General features: G+C 41.6%; 1 protein-coding gene across 24 annotated transcripts in view; it reads left to right on the top strand.

The window, feature by feature from the left end:
• Nucleotides 1-18461, top strand: part of LOC103698892 (uncharacterized) — a 72520-nt gene that overhangs the window by 18217 nt on the left and 35842 nt on the right. For 8 of the 24 annotated variants that reach the window (XR_016396617.1, XR_016396619.1, XR_016396620.1 and 5 more), the window contains exon 7: nt 2274-2348. Coding sequence is in view for 17 of the 24 variants with exons in the window: in XM_089925728.1 (XP_089781854.1) it covers nt 2274-2348 (75 nt within the window). In the remaining 7 variants the exon portion in view is untranslated. The other 16 variants (XR_016396618.1, XM_089925739.1, XM_089925741.1 and 13 more) reach the window with 8 other exon arrangements.

Below are 18461 nucleotides of genomic sequence, written 5' to 3'. Positions count from 1 at the left end.
TACCGGGCTTGTACCGCTCGATTCCGGGTTCTTTGGGGCCAGAACCGTTTTGCACGCTGGAACCGGACCGGTCAGTGTCCGGACCGGTTCGATACCGGCTGAACCGGCTGGTACGGGCCGGTTCAGCATACCATGTCACTAACACATTCATTTACCTCAATCAAGTGAGCAGTACTTATTAATCTAAGAGGCTTAAGAATGTTGAACATGCACAATAAATTTGCAATGTATATTTTGTTTAATTCCACCTATTTGTGTAACCTAGTTATCCTCTACGCATCTTCCTTTGGTGTGTTAGTCTTAATCAAGGCTCGCCGAACCTTGTCGAACTGGTTGGTTCGTCCTATATTGAATCAGACCTATTGGTTATCAGCATGGATTGGCTGATAGAATTGAGATGCTATAAATCCCTCTTTTAAAGTCCTCTCTGTCTCTCCTCATGCCCTCGAAGCCCTTACCTCCCCTCTCTCTCCCTCTCTTGTCTCCTCCTTCGACCTTTATCCTCCGGCAATGCCTTCCGAAAGCATCCCGTCCATGTTCGATGACAACGACAATGTCCTGGCTAGGTGATTCCTCTTTATCGTTCGTGGTCCCCACCCGAATGTGTAGCCGTCGGATGGCTCGAAGCGCTTGCAAAGCCCCCGCTTCCCCTTTGTTCCCCTCTCTCGCCACCTCCTCTGGCCTTTGTCCTCCGATGCTGCGATGCTGCCACTCGACAGCATCTCGTCCACATCCGATGATGACGACAACGTCTCGACTAGGTGAGTCATCTCTTTCTCGATCCTTGCTGCCGGATTCGGAGGTCTCAATCTCTCTCTCCCCCTCTCTCTCCATCTCCTTCTCCCTCTCCCCCTCTCCTCTCCCTCCCCTTCTTTTGTTATGCCTCGATTTGGTAGGGTATGTATTGGTACGGTATCAAACCGATTACTGGTCAACATGATCCTCAGTACCTTTTGCGAACCTTGATTATGAATACCTTACATATCAGCTTCGGCATTATTTTCTCTTTTATGCGCATGTTATGCTCATGGAAACTTCTAAATATGTTTATGTACCTATGCATGGTCTACAGTTCTGGTACTAGGCACTAGACCGATTGTCCGGTGGCACGGGTCGATACGGGGCCGTGTCATGCTGTGCTGGGCCTGTACCGACACAGTAGAGGAGGCGGGGGAGAGGGCGAACGAGAGAGAAAAAGAGAGAGAGAGAAGGAGGAGAGTGGGAAGGAGGCCGGCGGAGGGTGGAGGAGGCCGGTAGAGGCAAGCTTGCCGACTTCACTTAAAAATCATAAAATTTTTTGGTGGCTGGACTCCTATTTTGAAGAAATAGGGGAATAGCCGCGACCTCCGCCTGTTGCCCATGCGCTGGCCTGCGACACCCTCTGCCGGTCTCTCCCCCTCCCTCCCCCACTCGCTCTCTCTTTTCCTCTCGTTTCTTCTCCTCTTCTGGCAATGGGTTCCATTTCCGTTGTCGGAACCGTCCAGGTCCGCCACCAGGACAGCTCAGTACGGTCGGAACCGCCCGGTTCGGGGCGGTTCCGCCGACTCTGTACCTATGTATAGATGCATAACATAAAAAAATACATTCATGCATGCACATTTATGCGATATATCCATATTTTTTCTATGTGGATGCATGTACACCAAATTAATAAGGATCTTTTTTATGTTTATGTTAAAACATCTATAACTCAGTTTCAAAGGCATGTTGGATCTAATAACACTGGTGTTTTTGGCCATTTGGCTAACCAGCTAAATTATCTTTTTCAGAAAATCATATTCAATTGATGCTATATGGATATCTAATTAACGAAATTTGATAAGATTGGGAATTGTATTACAATCAATTGGTCGCTAGTTGCAAGAACTTTGGGAAATATGCTTGAGAAACTCACTCTTGCACTCTTTAACTCTGGATATCATTTCTTATGTACCACTAATTAGTCATATGATGAATTTTGCCTAATCAGCTTTTAATTGGAGAAGCATGTACTCCTTCGTACAAGTGCACTTTTTGAACCCACATAAGATAATCTTGTTAGCAAGGAACCTCTAAGAAATCTTCTATATTGAATTCTCAAGTTTATGGTAATTTATATGGACTTCTTAAGATAGTCAATAATCAATACCCTTAATTTGGATATTATCACCTAAAAAGAAATTGACATTCTAGTTTTTTCTTCTTCTCGTGGCTTTTCTGTTGAGTAGTTTATTTGTGTCCTGAAGTCATTTCAGCCTTCAATGTTCTCTTTTTGTAATATTTGTTATCTACAGGAATTAGTTAAAAGGGAACAAGAAGGACAACTAGATGAAGGATTTCTTTCGGAGGTCAACGCCCAATTGCGGCAAGTAAGTCTCATTCCTCTGAATTTTGTCACCTTTATCTTTTCTTTTCCTTTGATTCACGTTGTCAATCATAAACTTTCCTCATATTATGTGAATCACATAGTTTCATGCGATTGATATTTAGTTTGAAAGGATTAACATCCATTATCCTTATTTTCCTAATAGCCAGCAAAGTGAGAATTCAAAATCATTGTACTTCTTTTCTTAATTTTTGTTATTGATTTTCAAAACGTGTTGGATCCAGCTATCTCTTAGATAACTTAATGTGAATGCAATGATTTGAAGTCCTTATCTTATACAATGAATGTTAATTGATCTCATACCGTGGAAATTTTTGAAGTAACAGTAATGTACAAAGTAACCTCCTGTTGTACAAGAGTTTGGGATGAGCACCTTTCTAGAAATTATAAGAAGAGAATCAGGTCACATAGATAAAGGAGACACGTAGAATTAAGTGGTGAGACAAAATTTGAGGGGCCAAACATAAATTAATAAGGCATCAATTATTCAATATAATGATGTGTTTCTTACCTAATATTGATGAGGTCATAGTTGTTAAAGATACTAAGTCCCTCAAATTGCCAAATACCAAGCTAGGTGGAGAGAGACTTGGGAGGGGAAATAGGGCAAGAAACACAGAACTATTGGAAGAAAAACTTGAAATAGTGGGCTGAGCTATATCTTAGTGTGATCCGCTTACAACAAACAATATAAGAGTAGTTGACAAACTCCCAATCCATATATCAAAACCCAAAAGTAGAGTCTTTGTTCTATACGAACCATATTCAGAACAAATTTTAATATTACAATTGGTCTAATAAATCTTCCGTTACTCCAATATCTTGCAAGGTTCCTCTTCTAGTTACACTTCTTGAAAATTTAAACACCAAATCTCCAAATTTCAATTAAGTTTTAGCTCTACTATAAATTTTCTTTACAGAATTCAACAATGGGATATCCTAGTCAAGTTTAAGCTCTCCTTAGTCTTTTTTTTTTTTCAGCTAAAAAGTGGCAACACACCTTGTATTCAATTGATGAATGAAATGGGACAAGAGCAACATAAAAGAGCAGAAGCAGTAGAAAACTCAAAAGAGAAGAGAAAAAAAAAGGAGAAGAGGAGGAACTAGCAAGAGAACAAAACTAGCCCAAATATTTAGGCTCGGTCCAGGAAAGCTAGATATTAGGATTGATCCATAGCTGGATGGCTCATCTTCCTGGCCCTCCAAGCTAGGCCCTCCATATCATCTTGAATAGGCTTGCACTTAGCGTCGCGGTGACGCAAGGGCATTGGTGAAATCCTCTACCTAGGAAAGGTGGAAGAAAGGGGCAAGAAGGAAAAGAGGAGAGGAGATAAGGGGAGAGAAAGGAAGAGGTAGAGGAAAAGGGAAAAAATAAAGAGGTGGGGTTCCTTGGCTCCCAATAAAGCTTCTCTCCAGAAAGGGCTAGCAATAGAAGCTTCCTCTCCTTAAACAAATTGCTCACCCGAGTTGACATTCTTGCTTTTCTTATCAGGGGCCTGACTAAATTGTTAAGTTGCTATACATCCAAGTCATATCTACATTCGCCATAAGCTTCCTATTAAGGCATTTTATTTTATTTTAGTTTTGAAATATTTTTCAACATGATGGATACTTAAGATAATGTTTCTCAGAAATGCATGTTATTATTCATCAAACTTGGGTACCGCTCTATCCATGGTATGCCGAACCAGCCCGTACCGGTCGGGACGGGTCGGTACGAACCGGTCCGTCCAGCTACCGGTATGCCGGAGCCGTGAAAACTGGTACGGGTTGGTTCTGTGCCGGAGACGAAGAAGACGAAGAGAAGAAGAGAGAGCACGGGGAAGAGAGGGAGGGAGGAGACCTATGGCCGCCATCGGAGAGTCGCGGAGGGGCGGCGGAGGCCGGGGGGGCGGTGGAGCCCGGCGGCGGAGAATCGTACCGGTCCGGTTGGCGACCCGTACGCATACCAGATCTGGTACGGCGGACCTTGGCTTTAACAATAAAACACATTAACATGCTTATTATTCTTTTTTTAATTTCAAAATTGACTGTGCTGTTCTAGCTCTGTCTAGCTACCTTTTTTTCAAGAAGAAATCATTTCAATGATCTTGAGATTGTTTAACATTTTTCCATGTGACTTTAATATCAAAAAAAAGAAAAAGTTAGCAGGATCATCTATCAAATATTACTTTGACTTAGATATCATTATCCTTTATCTGTCTATCACTTATCAGTTAATCCCCAAAAGGCCGGCCTAATTCCTGAAACAAATTTTTCTGCTTTTAGTTTTACACACTAATTACCGAAACCTTTTAATTTACAAGGTCAATCAGTCATGGCTGCAATAAAGATCTTTTTGTAGTAAAGATGTTAGGCCAAGGTAAAGCCTTAATTGGAAAAAAATGAAAATAAAGCTGTAGATCCTCCAATTATTAAGGTCAACATCATAAGAGAAAATTACCTCATCTTCATACTCCAATGAGTTACCATGCTCCTGCATATTCCTTTTTCAGATAAATGTATTAGGTAGTACTTACACGTCCAAGGTTGTTTGGACATATCTGAACACAAAGATAGCAAGAACACATTGGAGAAGGAAAGAAATGAACCTTTCTAAGTTCAGCTAAACCTTACTGACAGTTCGGAGATAATATTGCTAACTTGAACCTCATGGAGAAGGCTTCCTACCAACATTCAGAGCTGGGGCACTTTCTGGGCCTAATCTTGGGTCTTGAAGATTATTGTTGGAGACATTACTGCTGAATTGAACCTAATGGAGAAGGCTTCACCAACATATAGACCTCAGGAAGCATTCTAGACCATACGTAGTGGCTTTGGAGCTGGCTGATGGTCTTCTTTAGAGATTCTTATATCATTTTCTAGTTTAGGCCTCTTCTCCATGCATTTTTCTTTTCTTTCTAATAGTTTTAAAACTTATTCTCTAGATGGCTTTTCACATACTAAAAAACTTTTCTGCACACATGTTGACGATTTTTTTTGTGTAAAAAGAGGACCATATTTAGATATTCCCAATTTATGTTTATTTGTTAATTTTTGAGAATAAATGGGTTCCTCATTGATCATTTCATTAACTGAAATTATTCAGAAGCTTAAGTTAGTGCTTAATTGATAATTGAAATAAAATGCTTATGAAGCTTCACATCTTTAGATTAAGGTTATCAAACACTTGATTATGAAGACTTTGGTTTGGCAATCTTAATTTCGTTCCCATGTGCCTTCTCTATTGGATTGAGTGATAATGGATCATATACGTCTTGTACTGGATGAAACTTGTATAGTACTATTTGGATAGAAATGTGTTTGGATCAAGATCTGCCGAACCGGGCCGAACCGATCCAGTGCGAAACTGGGTCGGTTTGTCTAATACATTTGGTTTCGGCCCCGTACTGGCCGGAATCTCTATCGAGCCGGCCGGAAGCTCTATCGAGCTGGCCGGAACTGGTCCTTTACCGACTGGAGCTGGCCGGTAAGGTTCTAAACCGGTCGGAATAGGCAGGAACCAGTCGGTTCGGTGCAGACTTAGTGCGAACTGGCCGGTTCGCACCGAGTCAACCTAGTTTCGAATCTGGTTGACATTGTGGACTGCACCTGATGCTTTAAAGATGTCTGTTGGAAAGGTTGAAGGCCTTCCTAACAGCATTTTGAAAGTGACTACTCTCTCCACCGCTTCCGCTTTCCAAATATTCCAAAAACAACACCGATTCAAGCTATTAGAAGGAAGATCAAAGGCTAAATAGGCAGTGGCCAAATTGCATTTATGTTGGAGGCTTTTGGTAGCAAAAAGAAGTCATCTAGAGAGATTTCACTGGCAGTAACAATCCATGATGTAGATCCACATGCCTTCTTCAGCATAGATTTGAAGTAGTAGAGGGTTGACTTAATGCTGAAGAAGGATAAGAAGGATATGTGGCGAGCTATTGGATTCTGATTCCACTTGAGCCACATTCTAGCGAATATGGCAGACAATAACTATAGGTGTCATGCCCCCGGCCCGAGATTCGCGAGCCGAGAGTCCGCGCCAACCGCCGCACACCCGTAGGAAACTCTCCCCACGAGCATGCAAGGCATCTTAACCAAATCTCAAAAATGTAACTAAAATAATTCAGCTGAAATAAATGCAATCTTATTCCATTGACTGACACAAATTATAAAGTCACACAGTTCTAAATACGCAGCGGAACAATAAATTACTAGCATGTAAAACTTGGTTCTTTAAATGACAAAACCTTACAATGTCTAACAATAGTCTAAGATAAAATATCAATGTAAATAAATTCTAGTCTAAGATAACTTGTGCTTCAGTTCTTCTAGTCGCTCTTCCATTTTAAAACTCCGATAGGTTAGTTCTCGGAATCTGTAAAACAACAAGAAATTGTATAATGAGCTAGACAGCCCAGTAAGTAATAAACACCTTAACTAGTCAATTCATATAATAACATAAAATATAAATACAAATTACGATGAATCAACATAATAACATAGTCAATTCCTTTTTCAAACCCAAATTCATTGAATTCCGGATCTTTCAAATATCCATATACATAATTATAAATCTGTTTCGAAACAAATTACATTCATCTCAACAGCCTTTAACTACGACCACACTTATACCCTGTGGCTAGGCTAAAAACATAACCGCACTTATACCCTGCGGAGTGGGTCAGAATACCGCACTTATACTGTGAGACCCTGGAACTGGGCCCGGTCCACTTGACCGGCCCAGTCCCAATACTTGACCTCACGTGCAACGCACGTGAGGCAACAGGATGGATTCTCCATCCCGAAGAAGAAGGAGGAGCCCTGTTTTAGGGCTTCCTTCTCCTTCTTCTTCTCCTTTGAGCCCACCGAAGGAGAGCCGCCGCACGCAAAGGGGGGAGGGTCTTCTTCGTGTGGCCACCGAGAGAGAGGGAGAGAGGGAGAGAGAGAGAGAGAGGAGCCATGGCACCGGGTGGTCTCCTTCTTCCTTGCCGCCGGAGAAGAGAGGCGCCGGATCTTCGTCGGGGCTAAGGTAAACTTCTCCTTCTCCTTGCTTGATGCTTGGTCATGATGTGTTGGGGGTTGGGGCCGGCCGATCGCCGGATTTGGGTCCAAAACGGCTTGCCCTAGCCGTCGGCGTGTTCGCCGCCGCCAATCGCCGGGGGTGGCCGGGCTTGCTTCGCCACCTCCTGCCGCTGCCAAGGCCGGCCACCGCGGCCGCCTTGGGTTCGATCGAGAGGAGAGAAGAGGGGGCGGCGACAGGGGGTCATGGGGTCCCCTGTTTCACCGAAGGAGAAGAAGGGAGTCGGGAGAGGGAAGAAGAAAGAAGAAAAAGAAAGAAGAAAAAGAAAAGAAGGAAAAAAGAAAGAAGAAAAGAAAAAGAAAAGAAAAGAAAAAAAAAAAGAAGGGTGGTTTACGGGTATGAATCCGAATCCGAACCCGAACTCGGGGTGCTAGACACTTCGGCAGGGTCGGCCTTGGGAGAATGTTAAAATTTAGGTTTTTATATATATATATTGTGATAAATTTTAAAAGAAAATATGGTTTTGAATATTAGGTTCTGCGAGGGATTTGCGGAATTAATTGGATTTGTTGTGGATCGCGTTCGCAAGGTAAGTGATGTAACCTCTTTACTAGATTTATCGGCAAACTATGTATATGTTTTACGAATTGAATTGTTCGTGATTTCGAATTTGATGCATGGATTATATGTGTATTTTAGAATATTGTATGATTCTGATTGGACGTATTTGCTTCTGGTTCGAATTGTGTTTAATTACTCTGACATTGTACCCTTTGGTTTGGAACATTAAACATAATGTAAGAAAGGATTATGACTTGAAATAGATTCAGGCTTGTAGTCGGGCTATGTTGAGGACCCTGCCAATGGGGGCTAATACATTGGTACCGCAAGAAGAATAGTCGGTGATATGACCCTACCATAGGGAACATGTGGTCATAGTTCCTGGCTGTTGAGTTAGATCTCATAAATTGAAAGAAATTAAGATATGAACAATATTCGGTTTGACACTGTACGTTTTCTTTTATATAACTGGAATATGAAATAGAGGACAAAATGAACTTCGACCTGGCTATGTTGAGGACCCTGCCAATGGGGGCAGATACGTTGGCAATTGACTGTCCTGAAGGACTCACCGCAAGAAGAATAGTTGGTGTTGATGACCCTGCCACAGGAAACATGTGGTCATAGTCTAGGATCGACAAGATGAATTGAATATGTGAAAGAATCTTGAAACCGCGAAAAGAATCTTTTGAATTTAAGAAATATATGACTTATACTTTGGAACTGCATATTTATTTATTTTTCACATATTATTGCTTGATTTATCTAGCTAGAGTGTTCATTACTTACTGGGCTGTCTAGCTCATTATACCATCTCTTGTTGTGTTACAGATTTCGAGAACTAGTTTATTGGAGATTCAAAATGGGAGAGCGATTAGAAGGATTTGTGGCACAAGTTATCTTAGATTTAGGGTTATTTAAGTTGATTTGTTATTATGGACATTTATTATGATTGGTGGACTTTTGTTATTTTAAGAACTAGGTTTCTTCATGTTGGTAAATGATTATTCCGCTGCGTATTTAGACTTGTGAGTCATTATGTCTTGAGTTAGTCAATGGAATAAGATTGCATTTATTCTATTAAATTATTCTAGAATTTCATAATTGAGGTGTTTGGTTTAGATGCCTTGCATGCTCGTGGGGAGAGTTTGCTACGGGTGTGCGGCGGTTGGCGCGACCCCCGGCTCGCGATCTCGGGACGGGGGCGTGACAACTTAAGTGGTATCAGAGCGGACTTGGATAGAATCTAAGACAAAGGATCATACCCGATATGAGTATAGGTGGGTAGACACTAGGGATATTGGGACGTTAGATGTAAAGAATGTGATGATTATTCTTATAAAAAATATATATTTTAATTTGGTGAGCTTTCTTTTTATGAATTTGCTGTGATTTGATGCATATAGGTCAGGATGCCTCAACGTCGGGCGAAAAAGACTACTATTGGTGCTACGAATGAGACACCGAACCGGCATGCTGACAGCACACCCCAACGGGCTACGAGTATCCCTCAGCAGGAGGGAGTCATGAGCCCTCAAACGGGACAGGAACCGGGCTTAAGCCAGGTTATGTAGACCATGGTGGGCCTCATGCAAATGCAACAGCAGGTGCAATAGCAGTTGCTCCAACAACAAGCACAGTTGCTCCAGACACAGCCTCAACAAGGACGAGGGGAACAGTGTGAACATCGTAGCAGCATAGCTGAATTTAAGAGGTTGGCTCCTCCAGCTTTTCAGGGGACTACAGAACCTTTGGAAGCAGACAATTGGCTTACAGAAATGGAAAAAGCATTTGCTGTCTTAAGATGCCGGGACGATGAAAAACTTTTGTTTGCATCATACATGTTGCAGGGAGAAGCATTTAATTGGTGGCAGATGTTGGAGCATAAATTTGAGCATGATGGGGAACCTCTCACTTGGGATAAATTTCGAAAAGCATTCTATGATAAATATTTTCCTCGGAGTGTAAGGACACAGAAGGAACAAGAATTTATCCATTTGAAGCAAAGGGGCATGACAGTGGCCGAATATGAAGCCAAATTCACAGAACTAGCCAAATTTGTTTCGAAATTGGTAGAGGATGAGCAAGACCGAGTGACAAGTTTGAGATGGGATTGAAGACTGAAATTAGGAAGCAAGTGGTACCCTATGAGTTGACTACTATGCAGCTGTGGTGAATAAAGCTTTAATCATTGAAAGGGAAGTCAACGAAGCTTTTGCTGAAAGAGAAAGAAACCAAAAGAAAAGAAACAGACCTGCTGAATTTAAAGGGGGAAACAAGAATTTCAAGAATCCAGCTCAGAAGCCAAATAAAGATAGAAATCCCAAAAATGAGAATGGAAAGTGTTCAAGATGTGGCGGTAATCATGAATTTGCAAATTGTCCCTGGGTTACAGGTTCTTGTTTTTATTGCGGACAGAAAGGTCATAAAATTGCAGATTGCCCACAAAGAAACGAGATTAAATCTACGCAGGCAATGGAAGGAAGCCAGAGGCCAAAGACTCAAGGAAGGGTGTTCGCACTTACACAGCAGGATGCACAAGCTTCTAATGCAGTGGTGATAGGTACTATTCCCGTATTCGATATTTATGCTTATGTCTTATTTGATCCGGGTGCCACACATTCATTCATATCCTCAAGCTTTATCAAAACACATAATATATTGTGTGAATCTATGACCACTAAGTTCTATGTGGAGACGCCAGTAGGTGGTATGTTGAGCACTGATGTTATATGCAAGGCATGCAAAATTGAAATAATAGATAGGGAGTTACCTGTGGATCTAATTGTACTTGATATGCGGAATTTTGATGTCATTCTGGGGATGAATTGGCTTGCTACCTATCATGCCTCAGTGGACTGTCATGGCAAGAGGGTAAATTTCCAAATTCCGGGGGAACCGGCATTCAGTTTCTGTGGGAACTAGGGAACTGCTTTTCCTCATATTATCTCGGCTTTGCAAGCTGGACGAATGTTAAGGAAAGGATGCACATGTTATCTGGCCTCAGTAATTGATATACAACAAGATGAACTAAAGATAGAGGATATTCCTATAGTGAATGAATTTTCGGACGTCTTTTCCGAGGAGTTATCAGGATTGCCATCGGACAGAGAAATCGAATTCACTATTGATCTTGTACCCGGTTCAGGTCCGATTTCTAAAGCTCCTTATCGAATGGCCCCAGCTGAATTAAAAGAATTGAAAGATCAGTTGCAAGATTTACTGGACAAGGGTTTTATACGACCTAGTGTGTCACCTTGGGGAGCTCCAGTGCTCTTTGTGAAAAAGAAAGATGGAAGCATAAGACTCTGCATTGACTATAGAGAATTGAATAAAGTCACTATAAAGAACAAGTACCCTTTGCCTCGAATAGATGATTTATTTGACCAGTTGCAAGGTGCACATGTTTTCTTTAAGATTGATCTCCGCACAGGATATCATCAGCTAAAGATCAAAGCGGAAGATGTACCCAAGACTGCATTCAGAACTCGTTATGGACATTATGAATTCTTGGTGATGCCTTTTGGATTGACGAATGCCCCAGCAGCTTTTATGGACTTAATGAACAGAATATTTAAATCTTTTCTAGATCGATTTGTGGTGGTGTTCATTGATGATATTTTAATTTATTCAAAAGGAAAAGAAGAACATGAGGAACATTTATGAAGCGCACTTCAACTCTTAAGGAGGGAGAAGCTCTATGCTAAATTAAAGAAGTGTGAGTTTTGGTTGAATGAGATATCGTTTTTGGGGCATATCATATCCGGAGATGGGATTTCTGTGGATCCAGCAAAAGTGGAAGCTGTAGTACAATGGAATAGGCCTACTAATGTTTCTGAGATTCGCAGCTTTCTAGGAATGGCAGGCTATTACAGACGATTTATGGAAGGATTTTCCTCTATAGCTATATCTTTGACTCGCTTAACTCAAAAAGGAGTTAAGTTTGAATGGACTGAAGAATGTGAACGAGGCTTTCAGGAATTAAAGAGGCGATTGGTTACAGCACCTATTCTTACTATACCTACAGGTGATGATGGATTCACAATTTATAGTGATGCTTCAAGGAAGAGACTCGGCTGTGTTTTGATGCAGCATGGTAAGGTAGTAGCCTATGCCTCTAGACAATTAAAACCTTATGAGCAAAATTATCCTACTCATGATTTGGAGTTAGCAGCTGTGATTTTTGCTCTCAAGATTTGGAGACATCATCTATACGGCGTGCAATGCGAGGTGTTTACAGATCACAAAAGTTTGAAATATATATTTACCCAGAAGGAATTGAATTTGAGACAAAGAAGATGGCTGGAATTGTTGAAGGACTATGATCTAACGATAAATTAACACCCTGGAAAAGCTAACGTTGTTGCAGATGCCTTGAGCAGAAAGTCAATAGGAAATATGGCTACTTTGATTACTAGCCAACTACATATTTTGGAAGATGTGAGGAAACTTGAACTAGAAATCCGAGTACCTGGCACAAGGACTCAACTGGCTTATATGCAGGTTCAGCCGACCCTCATAGAGAGGATCAAGACAGCTCAGGGTAATGACCAGCAGTTATTGAAGATTCGGAAGTCGATAGAAGCAGGAGATATATCTGAATTCAGGATTCATGAGGACGGATCTTTGAGGTATCGGAATAGAATTTGTGTACCTATGGATTTAGAAATCAAATAGGAAATTCTTAAAGAAGCCCATCAGTCTGGATATACAGTGCACCCAGGAGGAACTAAGATGTATAGAGATTTAAAGGAATTGTATTGGTGGAACAACATGAAAAGAGAAATTGCTCAATTCGTGGCACAATGTCTTGTCAGCAGGTTAAAGCTGAACACCAAAGACCTGCAGGGCCGCTTCAGCCTCTTGACATTCCAATATGGAAGTGGGAACAAATTTCTATGGACTTTGTAACAGGACTGCCAAAGACTCCCAATTCTAATGATGCAGTATGGGTGATAGTGAATAGGCTAACCAAATCGGCACACTTTTTACCTATCAAAGTTGGGTTCGGCCTGGAAAGGCTAGCTAAATTATACATTAAAGAAATTGTGAGACTGCACGGTATTCCAGTATCCATTGTGTCTGATCGAGATACTAGATTTGTATCACAATTTTGGAAAAGCTTGCATAAGGCTTTGGGGACAAAATTATGTTTTAGTACTGCCTTTCACCCTCAGACCGATGGTCAGTCTGAGAGGACCATTCAGATTCTCGAGGATATGTTGAGAGCTTGCGTCATAGATATGAAGGGTTATTGGGATGAGCATCTACCTCTGATAGAATTTGCATATAACAATAGTTATCAGAGTAGTATACAAATGGCGCTTTATGAAGCTTTATACGGAAGAAAATGTCGTTCGCCAATTTGTTGGGATGATATTGGTGAACGAAAATTGTTGGGCCCTGAACTTGTACAACAGACAGTTGAGAAAATTCAGCTAATCAGAGATCGCCTTCGGACTGCACAAAGTAGACAGAAGAGTTATGCGGATAATAGAAGACGAGAATTAGAATTTCAAGTTGGTGACCATGTATTTCTTAAAATATCACCTACAAAGGGAGTTACAAGATTCGACATTCGAGGAAAATTGAATCCCAGATTTGTTGGTCCGTTCGAGATCTTAGAAAGAATTGGTAAGGTGGCTTACAGACTTGCCCTGCCGCCTTCTTTGGCTGGTGTACACGATGTTTTCCATGTCTCGATGTTGAAGAAATATATACCAGACCCAAGTAATGTCACGGAGCTTGAGCCTATACAAGTTAGAGAAGATCTATCATATAAGGAGCATCCAGTGCGGATAGTGGACAGAAAAGATCAAGTTTTGAGACACCATGTTATACCTTATGTCAAGGTGCAGTGGAGCCATCATTCAGAAAGAGAAGCTACCTGGGAACTGGAAGATGAGATGAAACAGAAATACCCTCAACTTTTTGAAACTGCAGGTACGCAAATTTCGGAGACGAAATTTTTTTTAGGACGGGGGAATGTGAGACCCTGGAACTGGGCCCGGTCCACTTGACCGGCCCAGTCCCAATACTTGACCTCACGTGCAACGCACGTGAGGCAACGGGATGGATCCTCCATCCCGAAGAAGAAGGAGGAGCCTTGTTTTAGGGCTTCCTTCTCCTTCTTCTCCTTTGAGCCCACCGAAGGAGAGCCACCGCACGCAAAGGGGGGAGGGTCTTCTTCGTGTGGCCACCGAGAGAGAGGGAGAGAGGGAGAGAGAGAGAGAGGAGCCACAGCACCGGGTGGTCTCCTTCTTCCTTGCCGCCGGAGAAGAGAGGCGCCGGATCTTCGTCAGGGCTAAGGTAAACTTCTCCTTCTCCTTGCTTGATGCTTGGTCATGATGTGTTGGGGGTTGGGGCCGGACGATCGCCGAATTTGGGTCTAAAACGGCTTGCCCTAGCCGTCGGCGTGTTCGCCGCCGCCAATCGCCGGGGGTGGCCGGGCTTGCTCCGCCACCTCCTGCCGCTGCCAAGGCCAGCCACCGCGGCCGCCTTGGGTTCAATCGAGAGGAGAGAAGAGGGGGCGGCGACAGGGGGTCATGGGGTCCCCTGTTTCACCAAAGGAGAAGAAGGGAGTCGGGAGAGGGAAGAAGAAAGAAGAAAAAGAAAGAAGAAAAAGAAAAGAAGGAAAAAAGAAAGAAGAAAAGAAAAAGAAAAGAAAAGAAAAAAAAAAGAGGAAAGGTGGTTTACGGGTATGAACCCGGATCCGAACCCGAACCCGGGGTGCTAGACACTTCGGCAGGGTCGGCCTTGGGAGAATGTTAAAATTTAGGTTTTTATATATATATATTGTGATAAATTTTAAAAGAAAATATGGTTTTGAATATTAGGTTCTGCGAGGGATTTGCGGAATTAATTGGATTTGTTGTGGATCGCGTTCGCAAGGTAAGTGATGTAACCTCTTTACTAGATTTATCGGCAAACTATGTATATGTTTTACGAATTGAATTGTTCGTGATTTCGAATTTGATGCATGGATTATATGTGTATTTTAGAATATTGTATGATTCTGATTGGACGTATTTGCTTCTGGTTCGAATTGTGTTTAATTACTCTGACATTGTACCCTTTGGTTTGGAACATTAAACATAATGTAAGAAAGGATTATGACTTGAAATAGATTCAGGCTTGTAGTCGGGCTATGTTGAGGACCCTGCCAATGGGGGCTAATACATTGGTACCGCAAGAAGAATAGTCGGTGATATGACCCTACCATAGGGAACATGTGGTCATAGTTCCTGGCTGTTGAGTTAGATCTCATAAATTGAAAGAAATTAAGATATGAACAATATTCGGTTTGACACTGTACGTTTTCTTTTATATAACTGGAATATGAAATAGAGGACAAAATGAACTTCGACCTGGCTATGTTGAGGACCCTGCCAATGGGGGCAGATACGTTGGCAATTGACTGTCCTGAAGGACTCACCGCAAGAAGAATAGTTGGTGTTGATGACCCTGCCACAGGAAACATGTGGTCATAGTCTAGGATCGACAAGATGAATTGAATATGTGAAAGAATCTTGAAACCGCGAAAAGAATCTTTTGAATTTAAGAAATATATGACTTATACTTTGGAACTGCATATTTATTTATTTTTCACATATTATTGCTTGATTTATCTAGCTAGAGTGTTCATTACTTACTGGGCTATTATACCATCTCTTGTTGTGTTACAGATTTCGAGAACTAGTTTATTGGAGATTCAAAATGGGAGAGCGATTAGAAGGATTTGTGGCACAAGTTATCTTAGATTTAGGGTTATTTAAGTTGATTTGTTATTATGGACATTTATTATGATTGGTGGACTTTTGTTATTTTAAGAACTAGGTTTCTGCATGTTGGTAAATGATTATTCCGCTGCGTATTTAGACTTGTGAGTCATTATGTCTTGAGTTAGTCAATGGAATAAGATTGCATTTATTCTATTAAATTATTCTAGAATTTCATAATTGAGGTGTTTGGTTTAGATGCCTTGCATGCTCGTGGGGAGAGTTTCCTACGGGTGTGCGGCGGTTGGCGCGACCCCCGGCTCGCGATCTCGGGACGGGGGCGTAACATATACCCTGCGGAGTGGGCCAGAATACCACACTTATACCCTGTGGTGGGGCCAGAATTGTCAATGCATAACCCCTAATTGGCAGGGTCCAGAACATAGTCAGGCTGAGAGTTCTAAATCTGATGCACATCAAAATTCTTTTTGTAACATATTAGATATATCATAATCCGATCTAAATATGCATATACGATACAAGAACAGTAAATATAGCAATAGTCCGAAAAATATAATTTCAATTCACATATCTATTTGTCATTCAAATCATCATCTCGTAAAAATTCAATAATCACATATAAATTCATTAACAATCTATTCGATGTAAAAATAATATTATATAAATGAAGAGTCTAGAGAAGGCAGTTCATTACTTACTTGAACGCGATCCACAATAAATCCAATTAATCTTACAAATTCCTTGCAGAACCTAATATCCAAAAATCATATTTTTCTTTTAAAATTCATCATAATATATATATAAAACTTAAATCTTAGCATCCCAGGGCTGACCCTGCAGAAGTGCCTAGCACCCCGGGTTGGGGTTCGGATTCGGGTTCATACCCGTAAACCACCCTCTCCATTTATTTATTTTTTTTTCTTTTTTTTCTTTATTTTTTTTCTTTTTCTTTCTTTTCTTTTCTTTTCTTTTTCTTTTCTTTTCTTTCCCTTCCCTTCCCTTTTCTTTCTTTTCTTTTCTCTTCTTCTCTTCTTCTCTAGAATCTTCTCCCGACTTCTTTCTTCCTCCCTTCCCTTTCTTTCTTCTTTCTTTTTCTTTCTCCTCCTCCTCTTCTCCCAACTTCTTCTCCCGACTTCTTCTCCTTCCCTTCCCTTTTCTTTCTTCTTCTTTCTTCTCCCGCGAAGGGAGGTTGGCGAGCTCGGAAGAGGCCAAGTCGAGGCCGGCGCCGCCCGTGACGGCCGGCCCTCTCCTTCTTCCCGCGGAGGAGGCATGCGGACAGGAGAAGAAGAAGAGCCCGCGATGGTCGGCCTTCTCCTTCTTCCCTCTCTTCTTCTTTCTTTCTTTCTTTTTTTCAAATTGTTTAACAAAGAGATGAAGCTAGGAACCTTACCTCAGCCCCGGCGAAGATCCGGCGGCTTTCTTCTTCTCCGGCGGCAAAGGAAGTAGCGGAAGACCACCCGAACCGAAGAGGAGCGGGCTTCAGCGGCTCTCTCCCTCTCTCTCGGCTGGTAGCCCAAGGAAGAAGAACCCAAACCAGGAGGGGGGGTCTGGCGGCTCTTCTCGGTTGGCCTCACAAGAGGAGGAAGACGCCCTAGAAAAACTAGGGAATCCTTCTTCTACGGGATGGCTCTCTTCATCCCGTGCCCTCACGTGCGATGCACGTGAGGCCGAATCTGGTGGCTGGGCCGGTCAAGTGGACCGGGCCCAGTTCCAGGTTCTTACATCCTCTCCCCCTTAGAAGAAATTTCGTCCATGAAATTTTCATACATGTAGTTCAAAAGTAGAGAATACTTCTTCCAAATCATGAAATAACACTCATCAAATCAAAGTCATCTTGTCTGACCAACGTCAAATAATTCCATTCACCACACTTCCTCTGCACACACTGATTTAAACCTCAACATACTCGTGTCAAGTCTAGAATTTTTTTTTTTAGAATTACTTACTTATTGGTACATTCATTATTATCTTAATCCGCGTGAACACTTTCGAAATTTAAAAGTTCATATTCTTCTTTTGACAATTAATCAAAAAAAAAAATTGTTGCGTAACTATTTTATCTTTTCTAGCAACATAATGAGTTGTCTAACAAAGAGCAGTGGACATGGCTAGACAATAATTAGAAATAAATATTGGGACTAGATTAATACCTGTCGTCAACACCTCAGAAGCCTGTGCATCTTGCTGTGTAAGTGCAAATACTTTTCCTTGAGTCTTTGGCCCCTGGCTTCCTTCCATTGCCTGAGTAGGTCTATTCTCGTTTCTTTGTGGGCAGTTTGCAATTTTATGACCTATCTTGCCACATCTAAAACAGGCACCGGTGTTCCAATGCCAATCCTTGTCAGCATGAGCCTTACCACATCTAGAACATTTATTGATATTCATTTGCTTAGGGTTGTCACTCGTTGATTTCTTGTTTGAACTCTCGGTGTTTTCATTGCTCTGCCCCTGAAATTCATTTGACCTGTTCCTCTTCTTTTGATTTCTTTCCAAGCCAACCGTTCATCATTTACTTCCCTTTCAATTATTAAAGCTTTATTTACCATAGCTGCATAGGTAGTCAATTCATAAGGTACCACCTGTTTTCTAATTTCAGTCTTTAGTCCCATCTCAAATTTATGCACTCGATCTAGCTCATCCTCGACTAACTTTGGAACAAATTTGGCTAGCTCGGTAAATTTAGCTTCATATTCTGCAACGGTCATATTCCTTTGCTTTGGATGAATAAACTCCTGCTCTTTCTGCGTCCTTACACTCCGAGGAAAATACTTATCATAAAATGCTTCTCGAAATC

Source organism: Phoenix dactylifera, chromosome 10 (genome assembly GCF_051530095.1).
Source record: "Phoenix dactylifera cultivar Ajwa chromosome 10, Ajwa_hap1_PhDact_Kaust_v1.1, whole genome shotgun sequence".
Taxonomy (NCBI): domain Eukaryota; kingdom Viridiplantae; phylum Streptophyta; class Magnoliopsida; order Arecales; family Arecaceae; genus Phoenix; species Phoenix dactylifera.
The sequence above is the reverse complement of the archived record's forward strand: the minus strand, read 5'-3'. Positions and strand labels throughout refer to the sequence as shown.